This window comes from Sporothrix brasiliensis (genome assembly GCF_000820605.1).
Source record: "Sporothrix brasiliensis 5110 chromosome Unknown Cont22, whole genome shotgun sequence".
Lineage (NCBI taxonomy): Eukaryota > Fungi > Ascomycota > Sordariomycetes > Ophiostomatales > Ophiostomataceae > Sporothrix > Sporothrix brasiliensis.
Genome location: NW_024467141.1, coordinates 726,904 through 738,945, shown reverse-complemented (window position 1 = coordinate 738,945; position 12,042 = coordinate 726,904). Strand labels below are relative to the sequence as shown.

Genomic DNA, 12,042 nt, shown 5'->3' with positions numbered 1-12,042 from the left:
GGCGAGCTCGTATCGAACATGGCTTTTGTATTCGGTTAAGAGCTGATGGTTCGCTATGCTGGCTGGCAGTGTTGACTTTGAATGGTTAAAAGAGGGCGACTGGTGAGGAAGAGAACGCCAGCAATCCACAGCACAAAAAGTGCCAGTTGACGGCTGAAGCTCGTCAAGAGGGAAGGAAGCCACCAAATCTGTTTGGGAGGGATAAATTTCGTTTGGGAAGGTGCAGAATACAATGGTCCGTTTCCATACTTTTGTTTGGCCCCACCTGCAGAAGCCCAGAATTGTGAGGGCAAACGCTCGGTGAGGGGAAGAACGATGGGCACTTCAGGCCTCATTTCTAGGTCATAATGTCTATAGGACCCGCACTCCTACTGAAGAATTCCAATGGGGACACCACAGGGACGCGGCTTCCTAACCGGTATCGTGGCGACCCTTCGCAGCTTCCTTAATGACAGCATACAGGAAAAGTATGGCAAGGACGCCGAGGGTCAGGATGGAACGCGGCTTCCCGCCGTACGTGATTGCTTCATGATGCACGGTTGACCGGTGATGCTTGTCTTTAAGGTCAACATCGTCTACACTTTCCACCCGCTCTGACACTGATACGTCTTCCTCTCGACCCAGTTCCAGACGCTGTCCTTGGACCATAATCGCCCTACCTATAAGACAGCCACCTAATATCCAACATCTCTATCGATATCCGTCCATCCTAGGAGATCCAGTGCATCAGGCCCAGACATGGGAAACCAGCACTCGGTTGAGCGACAACTCCGCCACGCCCGCGGAAAGCCCTTCAACGAAGAGACATTGAAGCAGTTGGACAAGGTCTTTTGCCAAAACCCGGAAAACGCACACGACGGCGTGTGGAATGTGGTGCGGGACCCCGGCGTCGAGCACCGGCGACGGGGTCGGGATGCCAAGCAGCGCTACGTGCAAGCTCGACAGGCGGTGCATCTGTCTTTGGCTGCCTCTCACGGGCATCTTATTGGCAGCTCCGAGGCCAAGAACGGCCACAAGATCGCCGGCAACGACCAGGCTGCCGACAATCCGACGTGGGTGAACTGCGTCGGCGAGCAGGCCAACCGGCCGCTGGTGATTGTGAAGCCCGAGTCTCTCCAACAGCTTGTTGCCGTTCTCGCCGACGCCCACAGCCTTCAGCAGCGTGTGCGTGCCGTCGGCTCTGGCCACTCGTTTTCCGACATTACCTACTCGACCGACGCTATGCTCGTCGACATGACCCTCCTGAAGCGGGTGGCGATGGTGGACAATGGCGAGGAAGGCATCGTCGGCACCACCAAGCCTGCCCAGGTCAAGGCGAACAAGGGCGGAAAGGGTGTGCCAGAGCCCGCCGGCGATGCACCGATAACGGCCAGCAACCGCAGTCGCAATCTTGCGCGCGTCCAAGCAGGCGTCACGATCCGAGAACTCAACGAAGAGCTGGACAACCGCGGCCTGGCCCTCCCCAACATGGGTGCTTTCGACGGCCAGACTGTGGCCGGCGTCATGTCGACCGGGACACATGGGTCTGGCATCGGGTTCGGGCCCATGTCCAGCCTCGTCCGTGCGATTGTACTGGTCGTCGCCGACGGCACCGTCTACCAAATCGAGCCATGCAGTTCCCATGTTGGCAAAGGGCCGCTGAGCGACCCTGCTGGCTTCCCCCGCACCATCGACGGGCTTCCTGTAGTGCTCAGACAGGATAATGACTGGTTCCGCACCGCCCTTGTCTCCATGGGCTGCGTCGGGGTGATTTACAGCTACGTGATTGACGTGACGGAAGCCTTCCATGTGCACGAGCTGCGGTCGGCCACGAGATGGGACGAGGTGCGAAAAGAGCTTCTTCCCGAGCTCTGGACGCCGGTCGCGCCGGCGGTCGCCGGCGCCCATCATTTCGAGCTCGTGCTCAACCCGTACATGTGGTGGTCACACAACTCGTGCGTACGTGTCGAGAGGAACCGGGTGACGGCGGAGGCGCAGCCCTCGGGTGCCCGCAAAGACTGGCTCAGCACGCTCCTGGAAAAGTTTGGCATCCACTCGATCCCACACCTCCTTGGCGTACTCAAGCGGTTCCCTGCCATCAGCCCCATTGCCATCAACCGCGCCATTGCAACACTTGTCGAGAGCGGCCCGTATGTGGACAAGAGTTTCCGCGTGTTCAACCTCGGGCCCGCCAACAGCATCAAGGCGATGGCGATTGAGCTGCACTGTGACGCCAAGCAGTGTGTTCCCGTCATTGATAAGCTGCTGGACGTGTTCCGCGACGAGGCCAAGCGCCATGAGTACTACATGACCGGCCCTCTGGGCATCCGCTTCATCGGTGCGTCCGACGCGTTCCTGGCGCCGCAGGCCGGTCGCATGACGTGTGCCATTGAGCTGGACATGCTGGTCGGGGTCGAGACAGGAGCCAAGCTCGCGCAGGACATTAAAGAGCGGATGTGCACTGACAGCATCGACTCCCCGCGTCTTCATTGGGGCCTCGACATTGACCTTGTGACGGACGACGATGTGCGGTCGTGGTATCCCGATTTCGAGGCGTGGCATACAGTCTACCGCCAGCTCAACTCGACGGGCATGTTCAACAACAAGTTTACTGATCGCCTGGGTATCAGCATTCTGTAGGGTCAACCTTCATACACCTTGAATAGTAATAGAATAAATTAGATTAGTTAGACAATGCCAGCAAACAAGTGAGAGTGTACGAACGACCTACAATAGTGCGCTGGCACCTATGTTAAAGTGTCAAGTTGTATCATTTGGCTATGCAAGTGATATTTTGAAAGAAGTTAATTATTTTATTTTGTACATTTAATATGCTAAACAGATTTCTCGCGCATTTTTATTTATTTGTTTGAAAAACAAAATAAGAATAACCAAACAAAACAAACACGACCAACAGATACTCATTCAAGTGGAAATCGCCAAACCGATGCTTTAAATAAAAGACGTTGCTGTAAATATCTGACTGCGTGAAAGATCTGACGTCCTGAGTAAAGCAAAGATTGCAACGACTCCCAAAAACGTTAAACTACGTCTCCTCTCAATCAGAAGTCTACAAGGACAGATAGGCTAACATGTATGATTTAAATAATAAAGCAATATCTGACCAAGAACATGTCCTTTAGGCTTCTTGACAACGTCTTAAGATGTCGTCAAGGATGTCAATTTTGCGCTAAAATTGCGCAGACTACATATATGCTAAAACCAAGTTGTTAGCCAACGACTAGAAACGTACAAGGACTGTTGGTCTAGTGGTATGATTCTCGCTTAGGGTCTACCCTGAGTGTAAACTTGCGAGAGGTCCCGTGTTCGATCCACGGACAGTCCCCAACTTTTTTGTCTTTTTTTAGACGTCTTGTGAGGGCGTCGCGATAAGTTTCTACGACGTCGGGAGCTCCTATAATTTATTAGAAGTGAGTTTACGTCTCGAGACTTTTTATTTATACGGAAGAGCGTGATTATAGGCGACGGTGACCCACCAGCGAGACAACCAAATATAAGAAAGGGTTGCCCGAGATAACTACGTTGTTTGGTATTCTCTGTTTTCTACAGCTTTTTGATCTACTGTATCTTCTACGTTTAAATAAGAGCGGAGGCCTAGGAGATAAAACCCCGAGAAGTAAATATAAACAATAATAACATACTCTCGGATCTAATATACCGTCGTAACTTTAGAGAAAAGACATCGGTGTGGCCAATACAACGGTTCTAGTTCTAACATTGTCCAACTTGGTAACGTAATAAAAAGCAAAAAGTTGGGGACTGTCCGTGGATCGAACACGGGACCTCTCGCATGCAACTCAGGGTAGACCCTAAGCGAGAATCATACCACTAGACCAACAGTCCTGGGAGTGCTGCAGTTCCTATTGGATGCAGGCTTTGATGGAGAAAGCCGGCTCCTATTGGAGCTTTTAAACCGGTGACAAGGCTGACGAAAGGCGGACGGCCATTAAGGCGCTGTAATTGCAGCGCTGTAAAAACCCATCTCTAGGAGTCAAATTCGCCTGCGCAGGACGAGAGAGTGGGGGAGTGCCAAGTGAATGGCGGACATTGGCGCCAAAACGAGAAGGCGACGGTTTCATCCCTCACAAGTCTGCTTGTTTCGTGTTCTGTCTGGATAGCAATCGTGACGTCACTTGTCGAGATTGACCAGTGCCTTGCTGTTTTTCTCCCCGTATCGATTCTAGTCGGGGGGGATTTTGACCCTCGTGATCACTTCTTTGTTCCCTGCAGCTAATATTTTTCCATGCCCATTGGCAAACGTCTTGCTCTGTACGAATGTACAGAGGAGGCTGTATTGCGTCGTACCCTTGTTTCTTTTGAGCCTTGCACCGTTTGGAGAATGATAGCGGCTGGGATAAACCGGACAGTGGTATTCAGCATTCGAAAGTAATCTTAAAATAAGCGTGTTGGGAAAAGGAGTGAGAAAAAGACGGAAAAGGTGCCACACTCCACAATAACGAGTCTATCTACTGGATCTGCACACCATTTCGTTGGTCTACGGAGGTAATCTTACAAGCAGAACTTGCACATGGAAACCGGGGTATTGCGGCGACTGGCCTGGAGACATCAAAGGGAATCGGCGGGTCTTCAGGGCCCTACCACCCGACCACTGTTAAGCTTACAACATACTGCCCATGAAGACAAAAAAAGTCTTTGACCCAAACCCGAGGCGTCCAACCTGGACCACTCGGCCATTTCTTGGTATATCGCTGCTCGTCTGACCTCTGCCCGCCACCCCTCCCCCCCCAAAAAAACAGAAACAAAAAGACAAATAAAAAGAAAAGAAAAATGTCATACGCCCATACGACAGCCGCCCAGAGAAAGTCATTGCTAGGGCGTCTCTCTCGCCCGCACTAACCTGGGACAGCAAAACGTGTGCTGCCAGTTTCCCTTTTTGTCAGTATCCCCCGTCCGCCGTCGTGAGACTAAAAGCCAACTAGGCCCGGCCTATCACCACCTTGCTCTCACGCACGAGTTGGCCAAAATGCGGTGACGGCTGTCGTTTTGGTTCCAGTTGCTGCAGCCCACTCTCTCTGCTCTCGTCCGTCGTACACAGCAGTGCGGCACAGTTTCCCATCCTTTGCTATCTTTCCGTTGGACTAAGTTGCAGGAATGCTTAAAGTATGGCCAAATCTTCGGCGTGAGAACCTTGACAAGTGTCGAAAAAGTGCAGTCGTGTGAGTTATTTCTGCAAAGAGCAGCTACACGTGCGGAATGCCATGCCAATGCCATGCCAATGCCATATTGCTCTCGTGCCTCCTCGTTCTTCCCTACCGGCCAGAGCAGTAATCTGGGCATGCCAAGCGCTCGTCAACAACAACACCTGTTGCATTCTTCGTGTGAGCGTACTGGAATCCTCCAGGTCACTGAGGCCACCCACGGCCCTCCTGCAGCTCGCCAAAATAACGAAGACTGCAGAAATATCTGGCCGGCTGGATCACGGCCCTGGTCTTCGCCCCATGTGCCCATCCCAGTCCTGTTCATGTCGTTCATTGCCCCCCTGCCGAAGAGTGGTCCTCTCCACTCGCTTGACCAGTTGCCGCTGTCCAGGCTCCGGCCAAAATCGTCTAGCTGCAAAATGGCCCCCCTTATTCTGTACAAGAACAAACAAATGAGACGGCGCAGAAATCAAGGAACTTCGTCAGCGTGCGTCCCCCCAAACCTCTACCCATGCAGAAAAGTGAAATGTACGAATTAAGCACGCCGTTCCCGAACGAATTACATCGTACGGAGTATTACGAAGTACAGCTGCAAGCACACTCACTGAGGGCCACCGGGCCACACTGGCAATTGCCGGTTCTTCGCCCTCGAGTACCCTCATTGCACTTATTTCCCTGTTTTACGCGTCCCTTGGGCAAATCGGATACTTTTGTCTCCATCCTACACCATGTATCTTTTTATTCACCTCCTCAAAACGGGTCCGTTTGACCACGGCGCCCCCATATGGCGCCAAAGCGTCAACCAACAATGCACGTGTAAGATGCGCTGAAAAGCTCAAGGCCAAGACGCCTCTTAGCTTCCCATGGGACGTGAATGCCAAAGCCCCCAGTGGGAGCTTGCCAAAACAGTCGGCATCACAGCGGCACGTACATAACTGCGGTCGTGCCCGCCGATCCTGCATTATCTCCAGAATGTTTTTTGGTTGTTTTTCTCCCCTTGTTAGCCTTCTCTCGAAGTTGTTCGATTCGCCCCCCAACGCTCTTTCCCTGACAAGTCTTTCCCTCCTGCCCCTCACGTCTTTATTTACTTCCTTCCCTTTTCAGCCTCCATGATAAGTTGCTCCTGCCGTCACTTCCATTCGTAAACCCGGGCATCTCTCTTGAGACCCCGGATCAAAGGCAGGCCACACGACCTCCGGCGCGCACGCGACTCGCTCTCCCTTTCCATTGAGCACCATTGCGGATTTCCTCAGCCATGGCGGACCTCGAAGCACCGTCCAGCGCGCCCGCTCGGCCGCTCCCGACCTACGGCGAGGCCGTCGGCATTGCGCCGGAGGCGACAGCCACGGCCACTGGTGAGAGCAACAATGGCAAGATTCAGTCCGAAGAAGAGCGCAAGAAGGAGGAGCAGCTCATGCGCTCGTCCGAGGGTTCGTCGCTGCGCGAGGGCATCGACATTCTTGGCCAGCAGGACGTCGACCCGGCGCTGAACCAGAAGATGCACCTGGTGAACAATGTAAGCACACGAGCCTTTGCGGGAGGACGTTGCCGGAGCAGGAGGGCCCGCATTGAGAACGCCTGCTAACCTGTGTGTCTAGGCCATTGACGACATTGGCTGGACGCCGTACCACTGGAAGCTTTTTGTCCTCAACGGCTTTGGGTGCGTATCGAACTCGTTGCCCTCTCCGTGCTTTTCGTTCTTTTCGCGGAACTCTCTCTGCTCCCCAAGGACGCGGCTAACTTGACGTACATCCGACGCTAGATATGCCGTCGACTCGCTGATTCTCCTGCTGCAGTCCATCATTGCGACCTCTGCCTACACCGAGTTTGGCGGCACCGGCTACGACAAGGGCCTGACCATTGCCGTCTACTCGGGCATGCTGACGGGCGCCTTGTTCTGGGGCCTGAGCGCCGACATCATCGGTCGTCGCTTTGCCTTCAATGTGTCGCTCATAATCTGCTCGATTGCGTGCATTTTGGCCGGCGCCATGCCCACGTGGGCGTCCCTCGGCGTGTTCGTTGCCTTTATCGGCTTCGGCGGCGGCGGCAACCTCGTGCTCGACACCACCGTCTTCCTCGAGTACCTGCCCGGCAACAAGCAGTGGGCACTGACTCTGCTCGCCGCCTGGTGGGGTCTGGGCCAGGCCGTGGCGGGCTTCATCGCCTGGGGCTTCATGTCGCCGGGCTACCTCAACTGCAGCTCCGTCGCGACCTGCACGCGCCAGAACAACATGGGCTGGCGCTACGTCATGTTCACCAGCGGCGCCCTCGTGTTTGTCATGTCCATCCTGCGCCTCACCGTCATCCGCCTCAAGGAGACGCCCAAGTACCTGCTGGGCCAGGGCGAGGACGCCGCCCTCGTCAACACCCTGCAGAACCTGGCCGTCAAGTACAACCGGCCCTGCTCGCTGACCCTCGAGCAGCTCGAGGCCTGCGGCGTCGTCCTGACCGCGCAGCGCCGCGCGAGCCAGAGCAGCTTCTCGTCGTCCGTCCACCAGACCGCGCAGCACTTCCGCGGCCTGTTTTCCACGCGCAAAATGGGCTTGTCCACCCTGCTCGTCTGGCTGTCCTGGACGTGCATTGGCCTCGTGTACCCGCTCTTCTACGTCTTCTTGCCCACCTACCTCGCGACCCGCGGCGCCAACTTCAACGTCTCGACCTTTGACACCTGGCGCAACTACGCGCTCGTCAACGTCTCCGGCATCTTCGGCCCCGTCCTCGCCGCCTGGCTCTGCGAGATCAAGTTCCTGGGCCGCCGCTACACCATGTCCATTGGCGCGGTCCTGACCAGCGTCTTCTTCTTTGCGTACACGGCCGTGCGCACCGAGGACCAGAACATTGCCTTCAGCTGCATTATTGGCTTCTGCCTCAACATCTACTACGGCACGCTCTATGCCTACACGCCCGAGGTGCTGCCGAGCGCGCACCGCGCCACCGGCAACGGCGTGGCGGTGGCGTGCAACCGCGTCATGGGTATCCTGAGCGCCGTCATTGCGACGGTGGCCAACACCAGCACGTCGGCGCCCATTTATGTGTGTGCGGCGCTGTTCATCGGCATGGCGTTGCTCAGTGCGCTGTTCCCCTTTGAGCCCCTGGGTCGTCGCAGTTCGTAGACAAGGAGACGGTGAGACGTCCGGCTTTGGACATTGACAGGGAGAGGAGGCGTCGGTGTGTCCTTGCATTGCATTATCGCATAGTCTGAGTTGGGAAAAGAAAACCAAAGCAGCATCAGTATTGAGCATTTCAGCGTTGGAAATGATGAAAACGAGAGCATCGGCCAGTCCTCAACAGACTCGGGCAGAGCGGAGATGGTCGCACTTTAGATACCCCGCGGAGGAATACACGTCGAGCGGCGTGTCTTTTTCGTGATTTTCTTGTGTTTTTGGTTCTCAACATACCATATACATTTCTCCTCTTGGGCCATTCGTGAATACATCCCGCTCGCATGCGAGACCGTGAGACCGTGTTAGCCGTGGCGCGAGAACCATGCCGGTGCGCTCAGTGCCCGCTGTTGGCGCCGCACATTGTAGAAAACTAGAGGCGTCAGTTTTGCGTATGTTAAAGTTTGACTCAGCACGAGTCATGCCCCAAGAGCCTGGAAACTACCCTTTCAGCGAGGCAAGGAAAAGTCACGATAATGAGAGGGCTGGCCGAAAGCCAATGCTGTCTTCCGCCAAAGTGCTCTCGATTCGAGCAAGCTCCCCCAAGCTTCCCTAAGCTTCAACAGGTATGGATTACCTCAGCCAGCTTTTTCTGTATGGTTGCAGCCTCCGTACCCCCCTCCTTTTCCAATTATCTAGGCTCTCCGATGTCACGTATCGATGTTGCAAGCCAAGTAGACGGCGGTCAAATAATGTATGGAGTATTGGAGTGTCGGACCTGAGAGGAACGCGCTCTTGTCACGAGAGTATGTGCTTGCTTTCACAAGTCAAACTTGCAGGCAAAGCTGTCACGAAATCCACGAAACCCACGAAACCACGGATCCAATGTCTCTTTTTGCATGTAGGCCCGAGCCCGCATGGGTTTCTCATTAGGTAACGGAAAAGCCAAAAATGTCCATCCGCTGGGGACGATCTGCCTGGGGGGTTCGGGGGAATGGCGGAGAAAAGTGACCTGGAGAACACCAGGATGGAGGAGGACCCTGACTGCAAGGTCGACTCTCGGATTCTCATGTGCCTCTTTTTTCTTTTTCTTTTTTTTTTTAAAAAAAAAATACACCAGCTAATGTTTTACATGTATTTTGAAGAGCGACATTGCCTTACTTCTCTCGTTTGCCGAAGTCTATGCTCGTGTCGTCTGGTCCCAATACACTGCAAGGCAGCTCATGACTCTCACGATAGTCCGGGGTTGCATTCTCTCCTTCCTTAATCACATGTCCTCCGTTTCTGCATCTTTACTCGTGTGTGTTCGTGTTTGCCTTGCTGCGATCTGGATTCTGACAGCACCATTGACAATTGACACTTGGAGCTGCAGGCCCTGTCTGTCTCCACAAAAGACCAACGGATGCTACGTTTGGTCTGGGGAGGCGCTACTGTGTTAGTTAGAGAGCTACGTTCGCGTGCTCCTCACGTTTTCGCCATTCGCCTCATGTTCCTTTGACCCCGGATATTCTGGCCTTGTGTCAACGAAAAGTCATATTCGAGTCATAAGAGCATGCAGTCCGGAGTACGGAGAAAATATGGGGTAGACAAGGGGGCAGCGACTGGGTGTAGAGGCCGAGGATTGAGGCCATGGACCAGGCAGGTCGAATATGGTCAAGTCAAATGGCGTCAAATGGCGAAGACGACGAGACACGTTTTAAAGATCGTCGTTGATCTGGGAAGAGCGTGTAGCGCAGAAAGGGATTGCCATCAACAAGGGCTGCTTGCGCGGGAGTGCCAAAGACATGGGATGAGCGGACATCAACGACAGATAAGGACGGCCCAACAGATAAGAAGTGCATCGTGGCCATGGCGACATCACCACATGGTCGGTAATCTTCCACGTTTGCCTCCTATCTCGTGTTGTCGGGATCGGACATGGGTATCATATCGTATGGGATTGCGGCCTCGCTTCGTATCTCGCGGTGTTGGCCACTGTTTGTGTGCTTTTGCTTGCCGCTCTATCCTTCCTCTGCCACTGTCGTTATCTGTAAACAAAAACCCGTCTCCATACGGCGTATTTCGCACGGATGGCAACAATCCAAACACGCCTCCTCGAACTTGATGGTGCTGGAGAGCGTATGGAAAGTCAAGGGACGACAGGAGGGTGGAGATCAAGCGTCACGTAGCACCTGTCATGCTGGCGTGAGAAATTGGGCTGGGGTAGAGGGCAGAGACAGATAAGAACGTCGAGGCGTGAACGAGAAACCCAGAAAAGTTGTTTCAGGTGTGACTGTGGCTAGAACGCGTCAATGCTCCTTGCTTGCCAGCTGCTAATTGTTGGTAGGATCTCGCATCGCAGCTCTGTACGGAGCACGTCGTGGAGAGAGTAGGCACTGTAAGATGAACCACGAGTCTTGCAATAAAAGCCATCTTACTATCTCGGAGGCTTCAGGTTACAACGCGCATGGTCACGGGTCCGGGCCTGCCGTTAGAAGCGCGTGTCGTTGGCGCTCATCGTAGTTCTGGGAACGGGCAGTTCGCTGTTATCTATGCAACAATGAATGGCACCGCGTACGATGCAAAGGCGGTGGGGCACTTCGTGTCAGTCATCTCATCTTTGATCAAAGATGAGAGGAAATATGTCAAAGGAAGCCCAAAAAGAACAAGAGGAAAGAAACGGACAAGTACAGAAGCGAAGCAACACGAGACCTTCTAGCGCCTCCAGCTGAATTGGCCAGCACGACGGGCTCGATATGCTTCATTGTGTCTGCGTGGTGGCTGCAGAGCGTGAGCGCAAAGTTGTGTTGGAGATGGTGTGGTTTGCAAGGGACAGGAGAAAAAGACACAAAAAGGGTGTGCCGGCGGGACACAAAAGATGGCACTAGACAAATTCTACGAAACGTTACATGAGAATTGCACGAGATCAGTGGGCAGGAGCCAACGCCAAAAAAGCAAAGAGACTGGACCAACGAGGGAAAGAGCCACCCTTCCGCCACCCACTATCCCTATCCAGCGGGCACCTCCACCCTCCACCCCCTGGAATATGCGGAGATGCACGCTTGGCGTCTCCATTGCACGAGGGCCTTTTGTTGTATCTTGACAGAGCCTCTTGGTGCTAAAACGACTTTCCGGCACTCGCCTGCCTGAACGGGCATGGCTCCAGGTCTCCCTCGCTGCGAAGAACCCAATAGGCGACTCTGCAACCCAAATCCGAGCCTTTGTGGCGTTGCTGTTGGGCTTTTGCTCCCTGCACGGGAAAGCGGAGATCCTTCTTTGACGACTGGCCCAATGGGCCAATCAGCTGCCGTTCTTATTCGGTCCGGCCTTATGGATCTGGGTGCGGAGGATGCTGGGGTTCGCGCCAAAGCCCTGTGACAGTACGATACCTCATACCTCTTTGTGTGTCGACGGGCAGACACGACGGTTACGCCTTCCTCTGCGTTAAACTGAGCTGAACGCGCTTTCCCCAAGCGGCAACTGTACACTTTGGGTGACAGGTATCTATCTGTCTGGTATTTTCGGCGTCCCAATTCACCAATTTCGTATTTCTTTTTTTTTCATCCACAGAGCACGCCAACTTCAACTTGCGATCGACAGCACCCTATCTCCCTGGAAAAAGCAAGATACGAGCAGTGTCTTATTACCTGCGCAGGTTAATTACGCCGTCATTCAGTGCTCTGGTGCCTCGTATCCAGTGAGTCCGATCCCATTTCGTCCCCTATTTTGTTTCCTCGTCCCGATTCATCCAAAGCCGAACGCTGTGTCTCCGCCATTGGTCAGCCACAGCATCCTGCTGCGTG

At 54.0% G+C, this 12,042-nt stretch overlaps 2 protein-coding genes and 2 non-coding genes across 4 annotated transcripts; 3 read left to right on the top strand and 1 right to left on the bottom strand.

Annotated features, from left to right (window-relative positions):
* Positions 1 to 384: 384 nt before the first annotated feature.
* SPBR_08220 (FAD-dependent oxidoreductase) lies at positions 385 to 2,619 on the top strand (the record flags this gene model as incomplete). Its single annotated transcript, XM_040766458.1, has 2 exons — positions 385 to 513; positions 751 to 2,619. The coding sequence occupies 2 exons, from the start codon at positions 385 to 387 to the stop codon at positions 2,617 to 2,619; spliced, it is 1,998 nt and encodes a 665-aa protein (XP_040614480.1).
* A 615-nt stretch (positions 2,620 to 3,234) lies between these two features.
* SPBR_09567 lies at positions 3,235 to 3,325 on the top strand. The gene has a single exon. It is a non-coding gene; the product is annotated as a tRNA-Pro (tRNA).
* A 430-nt stretch (positions 3,326 to 3,755) lies between these two features.
* Positions 3,756 to 3,843, bottom strand: SPBR_09560. The gene has a single exon. It is a non-coding gene; the product is annotated as a tRNA-Pro (tRNA).
* Positions 3,844 to 6,414: 2,571 nt separating this feature from the next.
* Positions 6,415 to 8,272, top strand: SPBR_08302 (MFS transporter; the record flags this gene model as incomplete). The annotated part of the gene is made up of 3 exons (XM_040766540.1): positions 6,415 to 6,675; positions 6,758 to 6,819; positions 6,922 to 8,272. 3 exons carry the CDS (start codon positions 6,415 to 6,417, stop codon positions 8,270 to 8,272), a joined length of 1,674 nt encoding a protein of 557 aa, XP_040614479.1.
* Between the last annotated feature and the right edge of the window lie 3,770 nt (positions 8,273 to 12,042).